Source organism: Onychostoma macrolepis, chromosome 06 (genome assembly GCF_012432095.1).
Source record: "Onychostoma macrolepis isolate SWU-2019 chromosome 06, ASM1243209v1, whole genome shotgun sequence".
Lineage (NCBI taxonomy): Eukaryota > Metazoa > Chordata > Actinopteri > Cypriniformes > Cyprinidae > Onychostoma > Onychostoma macrolepis.
The window spans coordinates 22,821,330-22,847,497 of NC_081160.1; the positions used below are offsets into that span (position 1 = coordinate 22,821,330).

At 36.0% G+C, this 26,168-nt stretch overlaps 1 protein-coding gene and 1 non-coding gene across 4 annotated transcripts; one reads left to right on the forward strand and one right to left on the reverse strand.

Annotated features, from left to right (window-relative positions):
• The first annotated feature begins 2,201 nt into the window (after nt 1-2,201).
• Nucleotides 2,202-2,273, forward strand: trnaq-uug (transfer RNA glutamine (anticodon UUG)). The gene has a single exon. It is a non-coding gene; the product is annotated as a tRNA-Gln (tRNA).
• A 992-nt stretch (nt 2,274-3,265) lies between these two features.
• On the reverse strand, nt 3,266-22,837 carry tns2b (tensin 2b). Of its 3 annotated transcripts, XM_058780125.1 has the most exons (26): nt 22,141-22,837; nt 19,158-19,263; nt 18,854-18,891; nt 16,348-16,380; nt 15,561-15,595; nt 15,189-15,372; nt 15,058-15,108; nt 14,779-14,901; nt 14,204-14,268; nt 13,736-13,819; nt 13,545-13,657; nt 13,206-13,266; nt 12,679-12,754; nt 11,819-11,948; nt 11,640-11,702; nt 11,437-11,553; nt 8,782-10,077; nt 8,321-8,381; nt 7,368-8,209; nt 5,982-6,206; nt 5,791-5,868; nt 5,622-5,699; nt 4,827-4,995; nt 4,503-4,571; nt 4,210-4,239; nt 3,268-3,993 (listed from the first exon to the last, which is right to left on the reverse strand). In XM_058780125.1, the coding sequence occupies exons 1-26, from the start codon at nt 22,252-22,254 to the stop codon at nt 3,849-3,851; spliced, it is 4,386 nt and encodes a 1,461-aa protein (XP_058636108.1). In that variant the 5' UTR covers nt 22,255-22,837; the 3' UTR covers nt 3,268-3,848. The 3 variants fall into 3 exon arrangements, with proteins under 3 accessions (XP_058636109.1, XP_058636108.1, XP_058636110.1); XM_058780126.1 differs by lacking the exon at nt 4,210-4,239 and having other exon boundaries at nt 3,266-3,993; XM_058780127.1 differs by lacking the exons at nt 18,854-18,891; nt 19,158-19,263 and having other exon boundaries at nt 3,269-3,993.
• Nucleotides 22,838-26,168: the final 3,331 nt, after the last annotated feature.

The following is a 26,168-nucleotide window of genomic DNA, read 5'->3' on the forward strand; positions in this document are numbered from 1 at the left end:
CACCATTCATTTTCATTGTATGTAAAAATAAAAAAGAAAGAAAGAGGCAAGGCTATTCCCTAACAGTCCCTCACACAGGGTCGGAAAGGGTGCATAAATGATGAGCGATATGAAATGAATCGAATTTACTTTTGCATTTTGCTGTTCCTTTAAGAAAAACATAAATGCAACACAAAACAATTTATGGCCCAGCCAATAACCTACTTAACCTAATAGCAGTAGGCGATTTCTGGTCTCTACAGTTACCGCAGTAAGTCATGGAAATGTTCAGCCGTCTATGACGGCCAGTCTTTTTTTTAAATATAATATTTGGGTTTGTAAGGAGATGAGTTCATGTTTTACTTGGGTGTGTCTGCCTGAGTAGTATAGCAGAGGCTTCTGTTTCAGGCCTTGAAGGCTAGCTGTGTGCGTGTGTGTATGCATAAGAGAAAAATAACATACAAGTTTGATTGTGTTAGTCTGATCACATGGGGGAATTCAGCCCTGTGGCACGCAGTGGGAGAGAAAACGTTCTGTGTCGTGTTTGTGTGCAGGCATGTGAGCTGTAATGATTGATGGCGAATGTTGAGATAAAGGAAGATAAATGTGATGGAGTGACGTAGCGAAAGGAAGATCGTATAGGCATGAACGGAAGTAAAAGATGCAGAGAGAGGGGCCTCTGGTTATCCATTGGCTGTTTCCGCCGTCCTCTCACGGGAACATATGGGCTATTGTCTGGAAATATAAAGGGGCACGTTTAGGGTACTAAGCATGCTTCGTAAGTCCATTTAAAACAGCACCGCAAAGAGAAAATAAAAGAGATACTATTAACACAATAACACTGCACGTGAATCTATGATGTTTAATCTGGTCCTGTGACCTTCAGAGGATTCTGTTGTGGTGTTCACCTATAAAAAGACCCCTCTCAAGATAGTCGTCTGTATTTGCTAAAGACTATATCTTTGTTCTCCTCTTTCCATTTTCCACGTACAAAATGTCCTGACGGTTACAGTGATATAACAGGTCATAACCTCTCAGAGACTACAAAGACCACTGTGGAATGTGCGTGGAACAGAGAATGTTACTTCAGTGTAGGTCAAAGGTCAAGGGCAGCCAGCCAATCGGGAAAACATAGCTTAAAATAATTCTGCTTTTTTTAAAGCTATACACAATAAAACATTATCAGCGACACATTTTGTAAACAGCAATAGTATTACTAACAGTTAATACAGCATGCTTTGCTGTGGTGCAATATAAGGCTGTTTGGGGGATTCAGACTGATACTGTGTAAACGTAAATTAAGGGTTGTGTAAAACCAAATTAAATCGGCTAATTTTTTTTAGTCTGTTGACCCTTATTTAGTAATGAAAAAGATTTTTTAAGATTACCAAAAAGAGAAATAGCCAGGAGAAACCCATCTTTTGTGCTACGTCTTTACTCGGAACGAAAATGTCACAACGAAAAGCATGGAGAAAAAAAATATGATTAACAGTGGAAAAATGATCAAAATAAAGACGGTTTTACAGACCGACCATTCCTTAAGACTCTTGTAAATTCAAAAGAATCTGCTATATTTGTTGCAGATGTTTTAGTCACGATTAAATGAATACATTGAAATCAGTAAATGCACCCTTGATTGTGCTCGGAAGTCATCTTTTGTAAGGATTTGAGGCTAATAAAAGGAGTATACTGTTTTGTAACAATCGGATGCGTCTGTTTCTCGGTAGAAAGGTATAAATAAGTAATAATACGATTAAACCCCTTTTCAGCAGGGTAGACTGTGAGTGCGTGCAAGATTTGCCGTAAATCCGAGGAATTGACAGCACAAGACGAGCTGAAGTTAAACAGGTCCCGGTCATAACTGTGTAAGCGGCTAAACATAACACAATATGATATGAAAAGATACATTATAGCTTTAGTGTAAATAAATACAATGAAAAAAATTAATACATTTCGACAAATATTAAAGTAAGTTGGTTATAATTTATACAAAAATTACTAAAAATAGCTCACTGTTGGTTTGCTAGAACCTGCCTATAAGCTAACTAAGCTAGCCAAGCATTATAACCTTAAATACCGAAAGGAAGCATCGCAAATTCACGCTAAATATGCATATACAAGCGCAGTTTAATGGAAATAACAGTTAACGTACAATATAACTATACACAGTATTATACAACAACGGTGAATAAATGTCCTTATGTCGCTCTTCGCGGCAGCGCGGTCCCATGGTGTAATGGTTAGCACTCTGGACTTTGAATCCAGCGATCCGAGTTCAAATCTCGGTGGGACCTCGTCCTTTTGAAGGTGTAGAAAAATCTAACGTTGTCGAAGGATAAAAACAAACGCAATGTCGTGTTGAATTAGGATAAGACATCAACGGTGTACCTCCGTGAAATGCAGTTAATTCAGCTTGTGTATGTTTACAAAACAAACAATTCATGTCTTCAGGAAGCAAGTGTGCTCATATTTCATTTATTGATGGGAAAGGGTGGGCTGATTTTGATATTTGATAGCTGGTAAAGTCACAGTTGATAGCTGGTAATTTGTGACAGTAAAACTCTACACATATCAGCACAATGAAAATAACCCCTCCACAATACAGTAGTTGATGCCTTATTGTAATGCTAATGGCCATATTTTGTTTGTAAACATGGAAATCACAATATGAATGTGATTAAATAATTTTAGTCCATCTATTTTACAGTGATTAATTGTAAAAACCATAGTAGTTGTTGTTTTTAAACTCTAATACTAGATAGTGGATGTAGGCAAACTGCCAAACCTTTGTGACTTTATTCATCTGCTAATATCTTGCACGCATATATCACAATAATTGTACAATAAAATATAAATATAAGAAAATCTACATTGTGCAGAGCACATGAAAGGTATATTTTGATTACAATCTGCTGGTAACTAGGTGATAAATTGTATTAAGCATAATTAAATGGCTTAACTTAAAAGGTCAAGTTTAGGATTGTAGGCCACACCTAAGCAAACTATGCTTAACTGGCAACAAGCAAAGACTAGCAGTGCTTTTCTTCAGAGAGTGAAGCGTGACATGATTAACACATTTAGAACCTAAATAGACTTTAGTTTTTTACAGTTTAATTAATTCAAGTAATCACAGTGTTTTGGTGCGAGATCAGTGTATTACAATGGTTAACAATAACAAAACTCTGAGCGCATTATAACTGCAAACCTTTATTAAATAACTGGAAATCTGATTTTTTATATATATAAAAGGAGTCTAGGCATTTCTGTTTGTCATATTTTTTATTAATGTTTTATTTAAATACCAAAAAGTATGAATTTAAAAATGCATCAGTTGCTAAAAATATGACTTTGTGTCTTGTAAAGGGCATTTCAAATAGAAAACGAACAACCAAAACATTCTGACAATTTAACTAAAAAACACACACAAAATTAATGAAAATAAAAAGAGAACAACACAATAGCAGTCATACAGCTTTGGCATCCTGAGTGGTTGGATTAAAAGGCCCATTTTCTCATAGGTTTGAGCGTTGAAAACTCTCATTTATTTATCCATTAGATATACTTTACCAGGAAAATCCAGTTGTTTTTCTCATATATTTTATTTTTATTTAATAAAAGGCATTTCATTTGAAATCACTTCATAATGCACTCTGTTTCAACATGACCAAATCTCACTGATTTACACTACATGTGAACATGACAGAAAAAAGAGGAAGCTTGCATAATGAGTTGTCGTAAAAGTCAGTCAGTTTTGTGTATCCTAACGAGAAACTCTGTATATATATATATAAACGTAACACTGACAATATCCACTGCAATACCATCTTGTGCGCTCTGTTTTGTTTTTCTCCATTTCTCCTATACTGTGTTCATTTTCGCAGCTGTTGAGGTCCCAGCATGACTTTATTGATGAAGTTCACAATGGCCGTGGCTGGCTGCTCCGGGTCCAGCTCTGCAAACAGGTGACACACGTTTCCCAAACCACCGCTGCGCCGTGCAACAAATCCAAACATCCTATAGAAAACAACTAGATATCAGTGACCACAGCAGATTGCTCACTTAAAAACCCTATTCTTCATTTGTTTCATATCACTGGCTTATTCTGAGTGGCATAAAAAGATATACACTTGTCTCACTCCTAAATTTACACATTTGGGAATAAACCTCCTGAAAGCACAAGAAATGCTACACTGAAAAAGAATATAGAGCTGTATAAGTAGAAGCACTTACTTGCAGGAAGTGTTATCAGCATCAATCCACCTGGCGCACACACACACACACACACACACACACACACACAGAGGCTAAGCAACATGTACAAGCAGAGCAAGTAAGAGAGAAGCATATGCCTTGTGCAATAAAAAATAATAATAGTACGTTGACAGCCTTAGATCAGCATAAGAGGCAAACCACCTCCTCTAGACTACGTTCAAATAAATACATGTTGTCTTGGCCATACATTAGAGATGCAGTATGTTGTAGATTGGAGTTGTATTTCCTAATGATTCCATCTTTAATTTTACCTTTGATCCAGTGGATCCACACTGCTGAAAGTCACACTATGAATAGGGTAATGTCGCCTGAAAAACAGTCTATATAAAGAAAAAAAAGAAAGAGATAAAGAGTGAGGTTTTTATTTTTCAGTGTCTCTCAGATTAATGTTTTGGATATGAGCCATACAGGCCTGTAGTTTACTTGAATGGCTAAAATAAGTAACTTTAATCTCATATTTGAAGGATTGTGCTAAAAATATGCTTGGGGAGTGATATTAATAAAGCTGTGTTACAATGTAAAGTGTTTTGCTTGGCAAGCAAAACATAAGTGTTGTTGGACATGTGTGTTTGTACCTGCGCTGGTTATCAGTGAGGGTGATGCCCTGTGTTGACACTTTGAAGTGGACGACTGTTGGTGAAGGACGAGGGTGCTGGGTCAAAGTGCACTTGGTTGCTTTGGAGACGGCTTGTGGGCCAGTCAAAGATTCCGTTTCCACTGAGTTTAGGTAGAGAACATTACAAGCTGACGATGAGAGAGAGAATAACAAAGAATATTAGAGCGAGAAAGAGGACATTTGTTACTTTTAATGCAGAATATTGAAAATAATACACTATGAGATTTATCATCAAACCTTTTTTTTATTTAGCAAGAATGATCAAAAGGGACAGTAAATATGTTGACATTTTTACAACATTTCAAATTAATGCTGTTCTTCTGAACCTTCTATTCATCAAAGAATCCTGAAAAAAAGTATGTTTTTTTAACTATAATAATAATAATAATAATGATAAATATATCAAATCAGTATATTATTATGATGATCATGTGACAGTTAAGACTGGAAAAATTGCTGCTGAAATGTAGTTTTGTCAGCACAGATAAAAATAAATATTAAAATAGAAAATAGTTATTTTAAATTGTAACAATATTTCACAGCAGTACTTTTTTGTACTGTATTTTGATCAAATAAATCAAAAAGCATTGGTGAGCAAGAGACTCCTTTCAAAAGTATTAAAACATTCTATCAGCCCCAAACTTTTGAACGGTAGTGTATATAACTGTAATCTTAACACATTTAATAATACTTATTGTTTTTCCCCACCATCCATCCGTGAAAAAATAAATAAAATAAAATAAATCAAACTCACCTGCCCCCTGTTTTAATAGGTCTGCAGCTGTGCTGGTATTGGTTCCACTTTGCAACTCTTGCAATTCTCCTACAAGATCTGAAACACAAACACACACAAATCAGGCAGTTATTACACACCGAGTATGAAAAAAAAAATTCATTGTTGTATTTTAACTTGTTTGTACGACCTCTATCTGGGATTCGTAGAACACAAGGAAGAGACACAGGAGTAATGGAGTGTTGATACACCAGAGCAGAGAGGGAGCCTGGATGAAAAGAATCATCAGAATTAAATCAATAGGGGGTGCTGTTTTCAACACAGAGCATTAGAAAAATCATTCATAAACAGGGCACAATCTTTTTTTTTTTTTCGTCTCACCAAAATATGTTTCATTTTGACAGCCTTTGATCTTCACTCCTTTAGGACCGCTCTCAATCAGGAAGTGCCTAACTAGCTGCTCCTGTGGGTTGCCCGTCTCTCCATGGTTACTAGCGTGGGCTGGAGGTGTGCTGACTTTGAGGGCCAATCCATATGCGCCTTGGAATGAATTACTATCCCTAATGAGGAAGCAGCCAGGCTCCTTATCTTTTAATACTGCGATGGCTAAATGGGGAAAGAGATACTTCTGTTAATAGAGTGGAAGGAATATTTATGTAATGTACATCACATTCTAAAAAAATTATTTACTACAACTAGATTTAAGAGATGTGATGATATGATAATTGTAAGATACTGACATTTTTTTTTTTATTGTGTTGCTATGAAGTTGCTAGGGTGTTCTTATGAGGTTGCTCATAAGCCATCCACCAGATGAAAATCATTAGTCGGTTGAATGCTTAAAAAATTAACAAAACGGTATTAGTTTTAATCTTAATATTAATTTACTTATTATATATTTTATTTATATTTCAATTTATTATGTATATTTAGATATTATTTATTCATTCAAATTATTATGATTTATTAATCTTATTGGCTTAAATTTGGACAAATACAATAAATCGATAATTATTGTCATTTTATTACCAATAACCAATAAAAAGCTGATATTAAACTTCGGTCACACTTTAGTTCGGGACCAATTCTCAGTATTAACTAACTATTATTACGACTTTTGCCTGAGTAAACTCCTAATTTTCTGCTTACTAATAGTTAGCAAGGTAGGTGTTACTAAATACTAAAAACTAAAATCAATTGTTTTAAATATTACAAGTGAATTTGGCATCACAATGTTATAAAGTACAGTATGAAAATTGGATATCCATTTTGATATTTGCTCAAATTTTAAATTTATCACCACATAAAGAACTAATACTGTAACTCTTAAACTTATTGTATTGAGTTATTGTATTTGCACTTATTGAACTTATTGTATTTGCAATACTTATTGTATTGCAAATCAAATTGATTTAAAGTTTTAACAGTGTTACTAAATTATTAGTGTTCTTAAAGATTAACTTTAGGTGACCGTTAGATAATAGCAAACATCTAAATGTCTTAAAAACAGGGAAAATGAGCATATGCAAAGAAATATCTAATATCAATTTATACCAATAAATCAAAGAAATTTCGAATGGTACCGACGTATTGTGCACTACTAATAATATACCACAGTAAAACTGTAGCACAGAAGGCTACAATGCTATATTGAACAAAGTTAATGTCATGGGTTCGAATGGCAGAGAATACATATAAGCCCACAACAAAATGCAGAGATGTAAATAACACTGAAATAAGCACCACTAAAAATGCAGATGTTCTCACCCTGGTCTCTGGAGATGCCAGGTTTGTACCAGTACTTGGAGCTGTCTTGGACAAACTTAGAGCTGAGGCGGTTCTCTGCCTCCTCCATGCCACTAGAGGGAGTTACTTTGCATTTAGATGTGGGAGGCAATTCATTGGTAGTAGTGGAGAAGGACACATGGAACTGGGCAGAGGAAGTAGAAGGCTTTCCAGCTGATTTTATTGAGGACGTGCCAGTGCAATCAGACACATTGTGAAGGGGGGATGAGCGTTGTTTTTCGGGGAGAGGAGGTTGGGTTAAGGAAGCTGGGATGGTGATCTCAGTGTAGCCTGTATATGGTACATGAGGCACTGTCAGAAGAGGGTAGCTGTATGATGCTATAGGGAATGAGGGTGTGACGTAACCGTCTGGGTCAGGGGGTGATGCTGTCAGGTCACTGTTGCTGCTTTCCTCATTGCTGTCGGTTAAGGTAGTCATGCTTTGCCTTTCAGCATTTATGTTAAATGAAGGGAAATCGGAGGCAGAGCTTCTCTCTGAAGAACAAAGAGGAGGTTGAGGACTTGTTGAGGTTGAAGTTGAGGTGCAGCATGAGCCGGGGTGCTCCGCTTGATCCTGTTCTGATTCTGGGATGCAGGTTTTGAGAGGTCTGGGGTTGTGTGTTTGTACCTGCACTGACTCCACAACTTTAGATGACGGTGGGTTAATAATGAGAATGGTGTTAGATGTAGAATCTGTGATGGGTGTTTTCTTCATATTTTCCTCTGCTCCACTGACAGCCGAGACAACAGTGATCAGAGACCCAGGGAAAGTTTGACCATCTGGAGCTTTGCTTTTCATTGGTTCTCCCACCTCCATTGATCTCCTGTTGGAATACACAGTGGAATTTAGGTTGATAGTACATTCAATTCTATGTACAAAATAAACTGTGGCTACGAGATTAATAAGAGATTAATTTACATGAAGAAACAATTACCTATGAGGAGAAAGGGCTTTAATGTGACTTTTATCAGCATCTAAAACCTTAATACGCCCATCTACAAAACACACAAAATAGAATGAACAACAGATTAGATTAGGGAAGCAGAAAAAACAGAAAGTTAAAGGGATAGTTCACCCAAAAAAATGAAAATTCTGACATCGTTTACATCATTTAGTCATATGGACTATTTGTGTTAGATTTATGGTACATTTCTGCCCCTATAGAGCAGCATGTACATTCTACAAAGTACCTTTTTTGTGTTCCACAAAATAATAATAATAATAAAAAAATACTAGTTTAGATAACTTAAGGGTGATGAACAGAAGTTTATTTTTTTTGGTTTTTGGGTTCTGGCATTATAGCACAAATATTTCTATTATATACATTTAATAAAAAAGGAATTAGGAATACATTGTTTGCTATAATTTGGCTACAAACTGTGTCAATGTGATTACCGTTAATGCCATGCTGAGTCTCTTCAGTTGAAGTATTGTTGTGATTGGCTCGTTTTGGAGATGGAGTGATGGCAATGGGGGAGGAGTTTGGGGAATGACTGATGGAGGTATATCCAGGACTCTCTCTGAACGGTTGTGGAGAGCAAGGACAGGGTGGATGAGGGCTGTGGTAGCCACTGCTTTGGGGACTGGGATATGGACTGAGTGGTGTAATATGTTCAGGTTGGGCGTCTGAAACATATACGGGTTGGTCTTGTTTTGGGACAGCATGGTAATGTCCGTATGATAACGTTACTGGTGACATTGCTAATTTGCGCCGCCAGTATTCTGTCTCTTGAACTCCCTCCCAATGAGACTCCGCCCTTCCATCCCTCCAGTGCATAGGCCCCTCCCTCCTAATCCCAAACTCTGCCTCTCTAGACCAGGAAAGAGCTTCTAATTCTCTGCCTCGTAAAGAATGGAGGGCAACGTCCTCTCGTAAGCGAGAACAGTCCCTGCAGGAGCACGATGTTGGCAGAGACGTGCTGTAACGTAATTCTCGGTATGGACTGGAGACCAGTGACTGATTAGGGGTTAGGGAAGGAGGTATGTGGGCGTGGCCCTGGGGGAGGGCGGGGCAATGAAACACAGGACATGCCTCCCCAGAGTAGAATGCATGTGTCTGTACAGGAAGTGTGTGGGAACGGGAGGACTGTGAGTGGAAAAGTGGCGAATGAAGGTGTGTTTCTTGAGTGGGATATGAGTACATGTGCCTGAGGGTTTCTGGGCAGGGATGGTGCAGACATCGCCCTCTCTCCCATAAAATATCAGGCTGGGATACACACAAGTCTCGGACTGGCAGTGGGGCGGTGCGGCTGCAGGGAAGTGTGTGGTGTTTGGGACGGAGAGTTTGTGGTGCATGCGGGCTGGTCAGGTCTGGATCACAGAATGAATGAGTATGGGAATACGAGCGATCATAACAAGACTGAACGGGCCTATCTGGTCTCACGGGAGAGCAGTCGCCATCATCAAGAATTGCGGTTTCTCTGTGTTTTTCCCTGTCTTCGTCCTTCTCTCTTTTTTCTCTTAGAGGTGGAGAGAGGGATTCGGGTGGTGCTGAGGAGCAACTTGCATCTTTGCTGAGTGAGAGAGGCTGGATGGAGAGATGAATGGGAGGAGTAGAGGAGGAATGACTGGGTGAATGTGTGGAGGTTTTGATGGAAGTCGGGCATCCGGTGGGACTGGACCCTGGTGCTCGACGCTTCTTCACTTGAGCATACAGACTACCATCCAAAGGCCCACGTGTGTGACTGATATCTACAGATCACAGGGAATACATAGACAAAAACCATATTATTTACAGTCACATGAATATGGAGCTCAGTGTTTTTTGTCTCAGAATGCAATTTCAACCAAATACATGATTCTCTGAAAGAAATATAGAAATAATACAACTAATATAAAAATACTAGTTGTATTATTAAATTAAATTAAGATGTTTTTGAGCCATATAAATGCTGCAATTGCAGATCATCTGGTAGTGTTGCATTATAAGGACATTTTCCTCTTAAAATAGCTTAAACATAAGTTTGGGGTCAGTAAGATTTTTATTTTTATTTTATTTTATTATTTTTTAACTGAATGATTATATCTCTATCACAGGAATAAAGTACATTTTAAAATATATTAAAATAGAAAACATTTTTAAAGCTCTGAGAATAAAAGACAAGCATGGATTCAAGATATAAATATGGATATTTCATTAGATGACTGGAATACAATTTGTTTAAATGCACATATACAAACTTTGAACTCTCGGTTGAGACTCTTACAATATAATTGGGTAGTGAGAACTTATATAACCCCTATAAGATTAAATAAATGTATAATTTAATACCCTAATATCCCTGATCTGTGTTTTAAATGCAATAAGCTTCAAGGTACATTTTCCCATTGTGTATGGGAATGTGAGGAGGTGCAGAAGCTTTGGGTTGGGGTGACTCAATATGTTTCTCAATTTACTTCCTCTCCAATTCCTCTATGTTCTGTATTATGTGTATTGAGTATGTATGAAGACAATTTCACTTTGTCCACTAAAGAAAGTAAGTTGGTGGATTTGTGTCTATTACAAGCAAGACGTTATATTGCCCTGTGCTGGAAAAATACCATTTGCCCTTCCATTGGACTATGGCTGAAAAACTTAATAACATGTTTGGCTCTTGAAAATCTTACATATGTAATAAGAAAGAAACCCTCTGAATTGTCTGATATATGGGAGGTGTTTTTGAACTTTGTTAAAAATGGAGATATTGAAGAAGCTTTAGATATGGAATGGAAGAAGTAAAAAAAAAATCAAAAACCTGTCTGGGGTAAGTTTTGGGGAATGATGTTGTGTTTTTTGAAAAACTTTGTAAAAACTCAATAAAGATATGTTATCCAAAATAGAAAACATTTTAATTTTAAATTGTAAGAACATTCCACAATATTAATGTTTTTTGTGTGCATAAGAGAACATTAAAAAAATCTTACCAACCCCAAACTTTTGAACAGAAGTGTAGTTAGTTATGTTTCATCAGCAACTTGTACTGTAGCCAACAATTTAGGTTAGTTTTATTGTAATTCAATTTCTTGTAGCTTGACATGATACAGGTTTTGGGCTAGACTGAGTGCACATACCCTCAACACTATCCTCATGGTGAAGGTTAAAGTTTTCATACGAGTCCCAGCGCACAATAGGATCTGCAGTGCCGTAATCCACAGATACTCCCGGGTCATTTCCCTGTACCTCTCCACCTAAAATACATAAAACACACATATAGCATTAAGACAGAGTTAATGGAGGGAGGGATGAAGAAATAGTGTAGTTGATAGATGTGTACCTCTTCTTTGCGGGCCAGAAGAAAACAGCAGCTCCACTGTGGCATCTGCAGGGAAACGGTCATCTACACACAAACACAAATCAGAATCATAACACAGAAAACATACTTTATTCCTCTGCTTTTGAGCAATCGAGGCAATGGAGGGGGCAGTCAAACAAACAGTCCCGGTATGTGTTTACCTGTGCAAGCATGGTCAAGTTCTCCTTTGCCAAAAGCAAGCTGAGACCCATGAACACTACAGGTGTGAAACTGGATTCTGAACACACACTCTCTCTTACACACATCTGAGAGACGGTGATAACACTTCACCTAAGGACAGACAATAAGAAGCAGTTTTACTGAGGAAAACATGGTGCTTTTGTAGTCAAAATGCGGTGCTTCTCTCAACTCACCAAGGTTTGAAGGTAGTTGTTAGGACATTGATATGTGGTTTCTAAGGCGTTCTGACTGTAAAATGTTGCTATGTGGATGAGAGGGTGTTGTTCTAACTGACACACATACATAGAGCACATCACATATGGTAAACACGAAGCTGAAACGTGTGTGTGTCATGCAAGAGAACCAATGAGGTTAGTTCTTGCGTGTGATGAACACATGAGCACATTTGAGATTCTATGTTTACCATACATAATTTGCTCTATGTATGTTTATTTATATGTGAACTAAAGCCGAAATTAAATATGTTCATCATATAAAGTGAGCATATGTCTTCTCAAGACTTGAAACAAACCTCTCAGTTCATATGGATTAATTTCTTTGACACCTTTATGACCTTTATAGATCTTCACCTTACCTGGACTGAAAAAATGCGTTTCACAGATTAAGCAAACCAAAGTCTCATGGGTTTGGAATGACATGAGGGTGAGGGAATTATGATAGAATTTTCATTTTTGGGTGAACTATCACTTTAAATATGATCATTTAATAACGTGGTGATGTTTTTGAATATGTATTTCAAAATATTTCTCCCTTCAAAGCAGTGGCTAGCGAGCAGTTCATAGGAAAATCTTATATAACAAGAATGTTTCAGTGTTCTTACCAGGATGTCTCCCTTCAGCAGTAGAGCTGGTTCAATATTCACACACAGCGTCTTACTGTTAGGGCTCTGAATATCACTGTAACGCAAATAAAAAAAAGTAAAAAAAAAAAAAAAAAGTATGAAATTTCATTTTTTTTATAGAACAGTCAAGAGAGGACATGACACGATGAAAAGAAGAGAGGAGAAGTGTGATTTGGACACACTGCGAGCCAGAGCTGGCTAGGCAGGACTTTTGGCTGGATTTATAAGGGCTTTGGACACTTTTCAGCTGGATAGTCTGGGAGACCAGCTTGTTGACCAGTTAAACCAGCATGGCATGGCTCAGAGACTAACTACACCATCTTAGCCAGAACTTAAGATCATCTTAAGCCAGCTTTGAGCAGCTTAAACCAACAAGATGTTTATTTTTGCAGGGTTGAGCTCCAGAGGTCAATATATCAGACCGCACACAGTAACCACCATGCTGAAAAAGCACTGAAAAACATTATCATCAAACTTAATGAGACTGACAAAATAGACCCACTTACTATATGCCTGAAGAATAGACCAGCTGCAACGACTGATAGATCTTCAGAAAGGGAAAGTAACCTGCAAAATGCAATGGATAATATGGGGAAACAAAATGAAAGGGATAGTTTACCCAAAATTGAAACTTCTGTCATCATTTACTCACTCTCATGTCGTTCCAAACCCATATGACTGAAGAAAGGCATACAGGTGAGTAAATTATGATTTCATTTTTGCTTCAACTATCACTTGAACACATTTTAATTTAAAATATTCATGCATATTTCTGTTGTGTTTTCCTCAAAATCAGTTCAGAAAACACAAAATAAGGCCTGCTTATGATTGAACAGGTTGTGTACCTCCTCCTGACTGGAAGTTGAGCAAAGCTGGAATATGAATTTGATGCAGGAACAGAGGGGAGCTGTTCATCTTTATTGCACCTGAGAGGAGACCGGCAAAATAATATATATACCTGCAGTGACAGAGAGAACATCATGACCAAACTAGAACAAGTTATTCTGGAACAAACAGAAATCAAGGTTAGTCATACCTGTTCTGAGATGGCTGGAGAGAGGAAGAGATTTTATCCACACAAAATTTCCTCATAGCAACTGTCGAGAGAGCCTGATCTGCCCTGCACACATACATACAGAAAAAGTCAAGTGTAATTACAATAAAATGCTCCCAAAGGCACTGCATAAGAGTTTTAATGATTTTGAAAGAAGTCACCTGTTCACCAAGGCTGCATTTTTTAAATCAAAAATGCAGAAATATTATGCAATATAATTACAAATTAAAGTAACATCTTTCTAATGAATATATTTTAAAATGTCATTTATTTCTGTGATAGAAAATCTCAAAAGAACAGCACTTATTCGAAACAAAAATCTAAATTTAATGAGTCCTTGCTGAATAAAACTTAATTTCTTTCAAAAGATAAAAATGAAAAATTATGGTGTACCCATTGAATAACTGCGTATGAGTATGTGTGTGTGTGTGTGTGTGTGTGTGTAAATACCCAGCTGATATCTTGCTATAATGCATGTAAGCTGCCACGATCACCCCTGTTTTTCCTTTGTTGCCCTGAGAAAGTGACAGGTAGAGAAAAAGGAAAACAGACAGAGAAGAAAAAAATATATATACAACTACTACAACAACTAATACTAATATTGGGTCATGCTTTCTATGACACAAAAATTTTATAAAATTTAAATTCTGTCATCATTTACAAATCTATATTGGATCAGACTGACTTGGTTAAATTCAACTCGCTGACTGTAATCTGGTCACAGAGTTTAACAGCCCACTAGAGGGAAGGATTGAGAGTTGTATGGACTTCTTTTATGATACTTTTATAGTGCTTTCTGTAGTTTCAGAACCAATTCATTGTAACTGCATGGATAAGAGAGTACATTAGTCCAAACTTTTCCATTAGAAAGGCAGTCATTTGAGTTTGGAATGACTTTAGACTAAGTAAATGGTGACAGAATCTCATTTTCGGATGATCTATTCCTTTAATAAGACTGATGACATTTAGACACTTTTAGCTCTTATATATTAAATATTAAATATCAAATAACTTCTGATCTCAACCTTGCAGTGCAGTACAACCACATTCTGGGGGTCAGAGTTAAGCCAGTTCTCCATGGTTTTGCACACAGCGCATATTTTATCAAGGGATGGGGCATGTAGATCAGGCCATCCAAACTCCTCAACCTGAGGCAGGGGAAGGGGTCATCCCAGAAATACAGAAACAAAGGAATACATCAAAACAAGCCAGCCATAGACTGACTTTTAAATGAAGATATATGCAAATCTAGTTAACAGAATAATACATTCAAAGCCGCTTTTAATAAAACAGCAACAAGATACCTTTGGATTTAGTCTGCAGATGTCATGGCGTTTCTCTGATAGATTTATAAGCTGAGAAGTAAAAGAGACATAAGAGTGATAATTCACGTGGCTTTAAAACTCAACAATGATGAAACAGAAATACAACTGACCAAAAACTTGTCTTGATGTTTAGATTTCAACATGGCCGCCACTTCCTTAAGGTTAGCACTGTAACGCTGTTCTTCCAGGTCAGACAGGTAGAGGACAGAGATGATACGCTCAGTTATGTAGGTCAGGTCGAAGTCATAATGACTGCCCATCAACTTCTCCATAACACTCTCCATTTTGTCTCTACTGTGAAACACAGAACAAACACAAGAAAGTCACACTCAAATACAAACAAAAGAAGCAGGGCACCCTAAAAATAATGACGATTTTCATACAACATGAATGTGATGGATGACAGATTGTTACTTTTTGAGTGAGCTTTTTCTTGAATTCATAACAAATGTTGCTGTTAGCTCCATGAAATTTTCTCTTACCTGGGAGGAATGGTCATCTGGTTTTGAAATGGGGGCTAGGAAAGATCAGAGTTAAAAAATGTGAATAAAAAGCAGGCAGACATGGTACAGACATTTCTTTTAAATTGTGATACATCGAACACACTTAGTAATTCCTTTAACCTTCCCTTTCTGAAAATAATGGCTCTTTTATATGGTTGACTCCAATTATGCCTTTGTAAAAATAATGGTAATTTGAAAATTAACCTTTTATTTCCCTACAAATTGTTTTAACATGCACTGTAAAAAGTGATAAGTTGACTTAACTTAAAAAAATTGAGGAAACCCGTTAACATAAAATGTTTAAGTAAATGGTAATTTAAAAAAAATAAGTTAAGTGAATTATCAAGTTACTTAATAATTTTAAGGCAACGGGTTTCCTCAATTTTTTTAAGTCAAGTCAACTTATCACTTTTTACAGTGTGGTCCTCTGATATCCCAGCAGAAAGAAATTACAGAAGCTTACTGAAGCAGGCATGCACTTTTCAAAAATATCACTATTATCTAATATAATTACACTGTTTTTCGCTTTAAGTCCATTTGACCTCAGTAAAAATACATTGTAAAAATATATATACTGTATATGAAACTGAAAGGAAACAACCAACAGTAATGGATGTCTATATTTTACAGTGCAGGGGATTTTGTCTATAATCAGTTCTCATAAGATTCATAAAGTCTCAGCTCGCTCAATGTCAATTCTGCTAAATTCATTCATGTAAATGTAATACAGATGAAATGTTAAAAAGCAACTTGGGGTAATACTCACTGGATCTGAGATAACTTCACAAGAGACAGAGACCTGGACGAAAGACAGACAGAGAAAGGTGTGTATTAGACACATGGTAACCAAGTCTTCGATGCATGATTTGGAAGGTTTAGACATCAGAGACCATTTAAGAGACACATAAACATACACACACGCAGCTAGCACACTTTGGGGCCACTGGGTGACTCTCCATTTTAAGACATCCTCTCTGTCCTCATTAGGTTATTATCACACCAGGGGACATCTGGTACTGTTTAACACCGTCTGTGAGTGTGTGTGTGCACATATTTGCACACGTTCACTTTGCTTCCTTCTCAGTAATTAGTTTAGACATAACATTTTAACTTACAGACTCTAACACAAATGGCTTTGAATATGCCTGCAATACCATTTTGTTAGTATATGCAATTAAATGTACAGTTGTGGATTTAACCATATATTCAAGCGGTGTAAGTTAAACCGAAGCGATTGAGAATCTGTCAGTGCAAAACCTAAACTGACCTAAACATCATTCTGGTGGGAATAAGTGTGATGGGGGATATTCTGATAGATTGACAGGGAGTCTGATGTGGACAGAGGGTGGAGATACGTGTATAAAGAGAAACAAAAGCAGCTGATCTCTCCGTCCAGGACGGATGAAATGCCTGCTGGCTTTATGAACTATTTCCACTACTCTATTTCAGATGATCAGCTGGCCTGTGCCTCTGATCATGAGTCTGTTTGTAGGAGTATTTTTCACAATGTAAGTCATGAATGTTCACTGCATTGCTGCCTTAAATTTAAGTAGAAGCAATTTTGTTCATTATTTGAGCTCTGTAGATGTCATTTTGTTCATTATTTGAGCTCTGACTTTGGATTGCCCTGCTGGAAAATCCAACAGTTGGAAGTCGAAACTAATAGGTTGCTATAACATAATGATAAAATCATATTACAGTGCAGACAGAACAAATCCTTTATGAGGGATGAGGAAACACACTGGGGTTCATTTACTACATCCTGTTTTAGCAGGTAACAAGTAATTGCAAGTGACACAGACACAATCAAAAGCTTACACACAATCACTAAACAAACATAATGATAAATTATCATATATTATAAACCTTAACTACCATCTGATTGCATCTCTGTCATGTGTCAGTGTGTCTTACACTCGTCTCTACTTTCATTCTACTGTATTTTACTTTGTGCCAAACAGATTAGCTCACTACAGACACAAATTGATTCTACTATCTGAAATGAAAAGTACACTAAGTATACCTTACATTTCCCAAAAGCAAAATGAATTACCTCTTTGATGCCCTTTTTTAAAAAAAAGGAAAATTGTCTGTACCTTTCTCAGATGAGTCCAGTTATCTAGAGTTCCTCTAGCACACACACAAGTGCTCTCCTCTCTCTCTCTCTCTCTCTTTCTGATCCTCTCACTCTCTTGCTCCCACCCAACTCTTCCTCTCTCTCTCTCTCTCGCTCTAAAACCAGGGCATGGACTGTAAAAGGTATTCAAGTAAATGATGCTTAAAAATGTCAAAATATTTACTCGATTATTGTACTTTTTCATAGTTAGTTCATAATATATGCATTAATTACTTGAACTGGATAAAGGTCCCACAGTTAATGCAATTCCTTTTATAATTTGTTACTGTATTAAATAATTTTGTTCTCATTATCATAGAACATGCTAGCTCAAGATCATTGAGTATTAATAGATGCAACAATCAATTTTAATAATATATTACTAAATGTTGAAATTAGTCTAATATTAACTAAGATTAATATATGCTTTAAGAAGTAATTTTCATCATTCATGTTAACAACTGGAACGTTTTTGTAAAGTGTTACTAATATCATATTCTATGTTTTAAGCCAAACCAACTAGAATTTCAATGGTTCTCGTACTCTAATACCATTCATCTTTCTTCGAGCATGCACTGGGGTATGAATAATTATGGTTGCATTGTTTTGACACTTGACATTTTAGGTTCAGGCTAGGCTTTTATTTTAAATAAGGAGTAAATTAACTAAACTCAAAACATAAGCTGAAACTGTTGCCTTAGTTTTATTTATTTATTTTTTAATAATAATATTTATTTTTACTGTGATGAGAAAAAGTAAAAGAGAAAGAAAGTGAGCAGGAGAAATAATAAGAAATAGAAGGAGAGAAAGAGAGGAACAGCTGTGGTGTGTAGCGTGTGGATACACTGGTGTATATCCGTGTGATGCACTGTTGGCATTCAGTGACTGATTGCAATTTCTATTAATACCAAAGATAACCAGAGTTCATAACTCGTCTGAATTAGACCTATTTGTACTATATTTGAGAGTCACACACATCACAAGACCAAAAGCCACTAAGATATCGCTATGAGAATGCATGTTTTTATGCCATTTCTTTATTGGTTAAAGCCAAATCAAGCAATCACTGTTTAGCCAAAGTTTAGGCATATCCACTGTACTTCATAAGAGGCATAAAGTTGTAACAGCATTTCAGCTGTAAGAGAAAGAATCTTACCTTTTCCTCGCATTTTTTATGAACTGCAGTTTTACACTCTGCAAGGAAAATATGTTTATTACATTAATAAATATTGATGTACATTATGTGCATGTGGGGTCAGGTTTTGCCTATGTGGGGACCAAAAGTCCCACAAGGATTGTAAAACCTGAAATCACCTACATTTTGTGGAGCAGTTAATAGTGCCCATGAGAAAATGGCTTAGTAAATATAATAATAGGAAACACCAGCTAATATTAGCCAAGTATAAAAACAACAGAAGTCAATATAAAGTTATTACAATAAAAACAAATGTATGTTTTACCTCTACAGTACATGCCATGGCTGTCGAGGGCTTGTCTGCAGACAACACAGTGGTGTTTCTTCTTGAAGTTTCTCTCTTTAAAGGAGTGTGAACCCATTTTCCCCAACTACATATATAAGCACACACACACAAAGACCTCAAAAGTATACAGCAGTAGATACTTTGGGATCTGTATGTACATTTGGCAGGAACTAAACCCAAACACATCTGCCAATCACAAACATGATATTAAAGAGCACTGAGCACACATGTCCACACGCCCCCAGTTGTGGTGATATGAAGAGAATAAATCAATCACTCATATGGAGGCGATGAATGAAAATCATGTTTGTTTTGGTAATAGTGCTGTGATGATAGAACTGTTTTGGCACAATGCCCAGATATTTCTTAAAACAGCTGGGTGATTTGACAATTATTTAATGATCATACTATATTCATGATCATATTCTATTCTATTCTATTCTATTCTACTAGGTGTTCATCTACAAATTCAACTATGTCCATGGTATAAAGCCATCAATTAATTTTTATGAATGACATGAACAAAGTGATGCAAAGTTAAATTCATCTATCTATCTATCTATCTATCTATCTATCTATCTATCTATCTATCTATCTATCTATCTATCTACACACACACACACACACACAGTGTATATATCTATATCTATCTATATATGACATCTAGATATTACATCACACCACATACATACATATAAAACGCCTTTAACTCACTCTGTGAATAGCATTTATAACATTTTGTTGATAAAATTTCAGCAATGATCATAAAAATATTTTTGGTAAGACATTTGTGTAAGATTTTTAATGTTGAAAAGAAGAGTCTTTTATGCTCACCAGAGCTGCATTTAATTAATTAGAAAATACATTCCTTGATGAATGGAAAGTTCAAAAGAACAGCATTTATTTGTAACAGAAGTCTTCTGTAGAAATCTAAAAGTGTTTACTGTCATTCTTGATAAATTTTAATGTGTCCTTGCCGAATTAAAGTATTAATTTCTTTTAAAAAAAACTACTGACCCAAAATCTGTGAACGGTAATGTAGACCTTCACAGCACATTGCTAGGTTTATCACTTGACAATGCTGCCATCTACAGTCTGTAAATGGGAAGTAAACAATGGCTATGCTATAAACAGATTGGTGCGTAACTCCTTTAAATTGTATACCACAATGTCTAAAGATTTTACAGAAAATATCTCTCTTCTACAATCATAGAGGATGTTTTTTAAAAACACATATACAGCAGTTTATTCATTAACTAGTTCAAAAGTTCCTTATGTAGCCTATAGAGTTTATGTTTACATATTGCTAGCATGTGACAACCAGATATAAAACACAGATATAACAAAACGTTGGTTTCATGTGTTTTGTTTTAAAGCATGGGTTTAGATAAAGGACTTTTCAGCTCTCCTCCCTTCTCTCTCTCTCTCTCTCTCTCTCGCTGTCTTCAGCCAAAGTTTGGCTCATGGATAAAGCATTTCCCTCCACATATCCAACACACACAGAGACACAGCCTTCTCACTTCTCCTCCTTCTCCTCTGAAGAGTGCAGAACTGTTTAAGTTACTAGAATTCTCCCAATGTCAAATGAACGTGCTATATGACAGAGAGAGCGAGAGAGACAAAAAGAGTTTTCTCTCTGCTACTGTTGCTGCTGACATTTTGAAATAAGAGTTTTGGCCCTGCTAATAGGAATTCTCTTACACTCGTATACAGACTCGCATTCCGGGCAGGAGTAGACGGGAGCAGGTGGGAAGGCCGAGGTATGCTTCCACCGTCCCAGAATTCCACTGTCTATTTTTAACCAGTCTTTCTGTCCACAGGATCCCTAGGAAACGTATGTGTTTGTGTGTATGCTTGCACGGGTGTGTTAATCTGGCTATTTGTCTGTGGTTATGGAATATATTTTCCTTTTTTTCTCTCAAGAGCACAGCACACATGACATGTAAGTGTTTGTTGCTGCTTAAAATGTGTTATGTGAAGTGGAAATGTTCTATTTATGTACATTTTCCATCCTATAGGCGAGTTTTCTAAGGGCACATAACATACTAAAGCTGTCTGACCCCAAAGAGTCAACCTGCTGCCAAATGACGGACATGGAAGTGTTACTGTGAGCGAGTGTTTGTGTGTGTGTGTGTGGGGTTCATTCACAGGAATATCCTTTCAGATAATATTCATCCCTACAGCAAAATATTGCTTTACACTTGCAGTGTCTATTACGCTGCATTTTGAGCAGTGACAGCAGTATAAACATCCATAACAGAACCAATTAATGCAAGTATTGACTGCTGACAGCACCTAAAATATAAACTTTATTCTGAAATCTTGTTGTTAATAAGTATATATAATTATATATGTATATATAATATAATATATATGCTAACATATTGCAATAATATATAACATAGCTAATGCATTTGGTATCATGAACTAGCAATAAATTTCTTTATATAATTTATTAATCTAGATTAATGTTCATTTGTGCACCAAACATTTGAACATTTCAGGCTGTAGAAAATGAACATCATATGAATTAGGAATTAACACAAATTATCAATGAACAACAGTATACCTAACATTAAACTAGATTAACAAATGCTATAATTTTTTAACTTTTGTTTTTTAGTTCATAATACCTAATGCATTATCTAATATTAATGAATGTAACCATATTGTACATCTTATTACTAAGATAACTTTTATATAGTACATTAACATACTACATTATATAATGCAAAATAGATCATTAGTTAAAAAGTTACCAATGAATTAAAAATAACAAGTTGTATATGTTTTACATATTTGAAAACCTTGACTATAAATATGACTGCAAATAGGCCTATGTAATGATTTACAGAAGACATAAAACATAACCATTGAGGCAGACCCACTGCACTCATTGCCTGGAGATCTTCTTACCTATATATGACCCCATGCACTCTCTCTCACACACACACACACGTACCTCTGTTAAGCTGAGAATCTCTGCATCCTCTGTGAGGTCTCGTGTTTTCGGGGGGTCCGAGGGCTGGGGATTCCTCTCTTTAACCCAACGCTGCTTGCTGAAGACACAACCCATTCTACTTGCTTTATTCCTCCTTGGAAATCCTTTCCTTCTCCTCTTACACTTTCTTAGCCCTTCTTTTCCTTAGTCTTCAGTCCAGGTTGCTCCTTGTTTTACGTTTCACTTGTCCTCAAGGACGTCTCCTTGTTCCTCAATGTCTTAGTGTCCAGTTCCAACACAGAATCATGTCTCTCACACCTTCTTTTCCACACATTCTTTCCCACTTCCAAAGTCTCCCTCTCAGTGTCTCTCGGGGTGTCCTCCTTCTGACTGTCTCTTGCCCCCTCACATGCACACTATGTAACGCCCTCCTCCGTCTCTCTCGCAGCTGTTTTTGGCAGGCTTACGTCAGACCCTTCCTCTTCTTTGGCACTCGAGCTCTGCTCACCCACTGGGAGCCATCACACACACACTCACGCACAACCCCTAAGGCTTGTATTCCAAGATCTCTCCACCACCCAGTCCCTAAGTCCGCACACAGAGAGCATTAGGTCTTCTGTTCCTCCTCATCTCCATCTTTCATTGGCAGAATGAGACAACAAAGCATCTGTTCTCGTTCTTTCACATCCGCTCCGTCCAAGCAGCACTCGCCTCGCATCTGCATGTGTGGGTGCAATACTGAATAAGTTACTGTGAAGCACATGAAACCACAAAAACTCTTCCATGAATAAAATTCCATTCATAATAAAGTTTCTGTAAAACAGGGTGAGTTGTAACATCAATTCATTGAATTAAAAATGGGCTACAGGGGTGAAGGACCACCATCTTCCTAAGGCAGTAGAAGCTGTAAGACTCTTGTGTAAAAAATATATAAAAGATTTGTAGAACAACAACATTTTGATTGTCCTACAAAAAAGCACTTTAAACAAATATGATTCCTAACCTTTTTATTTATACAACATTTAATTTGAAATTTTGCATATTTTTACTTATACACAAAAGATTGGACACATTACTATATTTAATATTTTGGAAAGAAGTCTCTTATGCTCATCAAGCCTGGATTTATTTGATCAAAAAATAATATAATATAACAATTGAAAATAATGTATTTCTATTTCACTATACTTTAAAATATATTTCTGTGATGCAAAGCTGAATTTTCATCAGCCATTACTCAAGTCTTCAGTGTCACATGATCCTACAGAAATGATTCTAATATGCTGATTTATTATCAATGTTAGAGACATTGCTTAATGTTTATTTTATAACCTGTGATACTTTTTTCAGGATTTTTTGATTATTGAAAAGTTGTTTAAAAATAAAAAAATATATAAATATTTTATAACAATATAAGTCTCTTTATTATCACTTTAACATATTTAACATATCCTTGCTGAATATTACGGTTTTTGTTCTGTATTTCTGATCAAATAAATGCAGGCTTGATGAATAAGAAATTTGAGCAAGAAATGAGCAAGAAATTACTGTATGTACATATTAATCAAACTTTATCTAAGGTAATCTCTTTATTGTTTGATGAAAATGATATTTTTTTTTGTTTTTTTTTTTTTCTCCAGTAGATGAACATAAGTGCTTTTATCCTTTTATTTCCTATGGGCAGGATTTTCCCCTCCCATTTGATCAATATTGACTACAGATAGCCTATGGTCATATTATTAATATCAATAATATGTTAATGTATTGGATTGTTACCTTAAATATTATATATATATATATATATATTAGTCTTGTTGAAGACTAAATAAAATAAATATCATGACTGAGTATTCAACATACTTCTACTGGATGAAAACACAGCTTTAATTTATAATGGAAACATATAAAAAATATTACATAAAACAAAATAAGAAAAATAATAAATAAAATTTTAACACTCCCCACTTTCCTATCCATTATGTAGCTACTTTTATCAAAATATCTACACAAAACTGTTTGTGTCAAAAACAACCTACAATTCACTACAGTTTAAAGTAAATTGCATTGCAAACCATGTTTATATGTCGATTATTCATAATGTCATTACTGTATAGCATGTGTGGCTAGATATGAGTATTCTGCAGTGTGATAGGCTAAATGTTTCTGATTATTGCATAATTATTATACATATATAATGCAGAGTTTAAAACAATCCATGTAGTCATAAGATGAGGTTATAAGAACTTTTTTTTGTGACTACAAGGACTGTTTTTACTTTTAAACATTTGCACACACAAAACTATTTATGTAAATTAACATAAAGCTAAGAGACTCAAAAAACAAACAAAATTGTTACTAAAAGCTACCAATACATAACTGTTTTTGGATCATTTTAAGGTCGCTCTAGTAGGTTCTGTGTTCAGAGACCACCAGTTAGCACCAACTGTCATTCTACAGACAACAGAAACAACACATACATGCACCTGACAGCAGAAAACAACACTAAACACACAAAGAACTGCATCTGTCACTAGAGGCTAAAAACACACAGCACTGCAGTTTCACATACCTTGATTCTGCTTTTTGTTTCTTACCCCCAAGATGTCTAGCTGCTATAGGTTGGTAAACCATGCTAAAATATCAATTACCAATCGAATTAAAAGTTCAAAATTTTAAATAAATAAAATTCATTCTAGAATATGTACCATGTTAATTCCATCGTATTCTTAGTATCATGGTACATTCATTGTGAGTAACCTACCAAATATTATCATCCAATACCATTCTTATACCAGTATTTGTCTAAAATCCCATCTACACCAAGGATAATAACTATGGTAACTATAAAGTTTTAATAGTAGGCTAGTTCAAATTGTGTGGGGATAGGGAACTCTACCCCAGGTATAGCGATATTATGGACATAATGTTCATAAAATTTTTTTTTTTTACAGCTTAATGTTAACATTCTGACAGCCAATCACCCAACATTACAACGATTGTGCATTTAAAGCGGCAGTGTGCGCTTATAATAAAAATAACTTTATCGTAAACGTTGAAATCATCATACTTATCGTTTTTGGTGTGAATGTGTCGCAATAAATTATATGAATCATAATCTACAACTATTTTCATACAGACAACCTGTAACTTAAGGACAATTAGAACTTTATATTTAGTAAGGATAGGAAATAATAACTAACTATAACAACAGAGTGATTTTTGTTGGAATCACTTTCAGCAGGATATTTGACAGCCAATCAGAATCCATCGCTGGTTGTGTGTTGGTGCATAGTGAATGCAGTTACCGAGTGCTTACGAATTATATTATATATAAGAGATTATAGGTAAGAGAAAATGCCAGAACAGACAACTCTTTTCTCTTTCACTGAAACATTTTAATATTTATGCACTGTAGTAGCTCTGTAAGGACAGAACTGCATTCAAATCAGGCTACATGCAAGAGAGGTTCAGTTAGAGCAGCTGGGAAAACATGGATGAACAGCACAATATGACCACACAAAGAATGTAACAAACTCCCACCCTAGAATGGGCCGCAAAATCCATCCAATAAAGCAGTCATGGGAAAAACACCTTGAGAAACACACAAAACTCAAAATCATTCAAAGCTTAAGAGAAAACAGCTTGAAAACGTAACAAAACCAATTTTTTTTTGTGGCACACATACAGCCACTGCAGTCCAACTGTGGATTTTCATGCAGTCAGATTTTTCTTATTAGTTTAATAATATAGTCCTTGGGAAGGAAAAGCATTAGGGGTCTTGGACAGCTTTTCAATACTCAATCACCAAGGGACTGGGAGGATCTGCACAGCCTCAGTGTTGGGCAATTACATTGGTTTGAGAGCACTTTGAGGGAGTTCACTATCCTGTCCTGAGAACATAATGCTACACAGGTTTGAAATGAACGGATGAACAAAATAAGATAGCAGAAACCTTGAGTTTCAGTCTGAAGCATTTAAAGGATTTGAGTGGAAAGCCTATGCTTTGGCATACGCCTCAGTTCTGAGGGTGTTTCTGCTAACCGCAAACT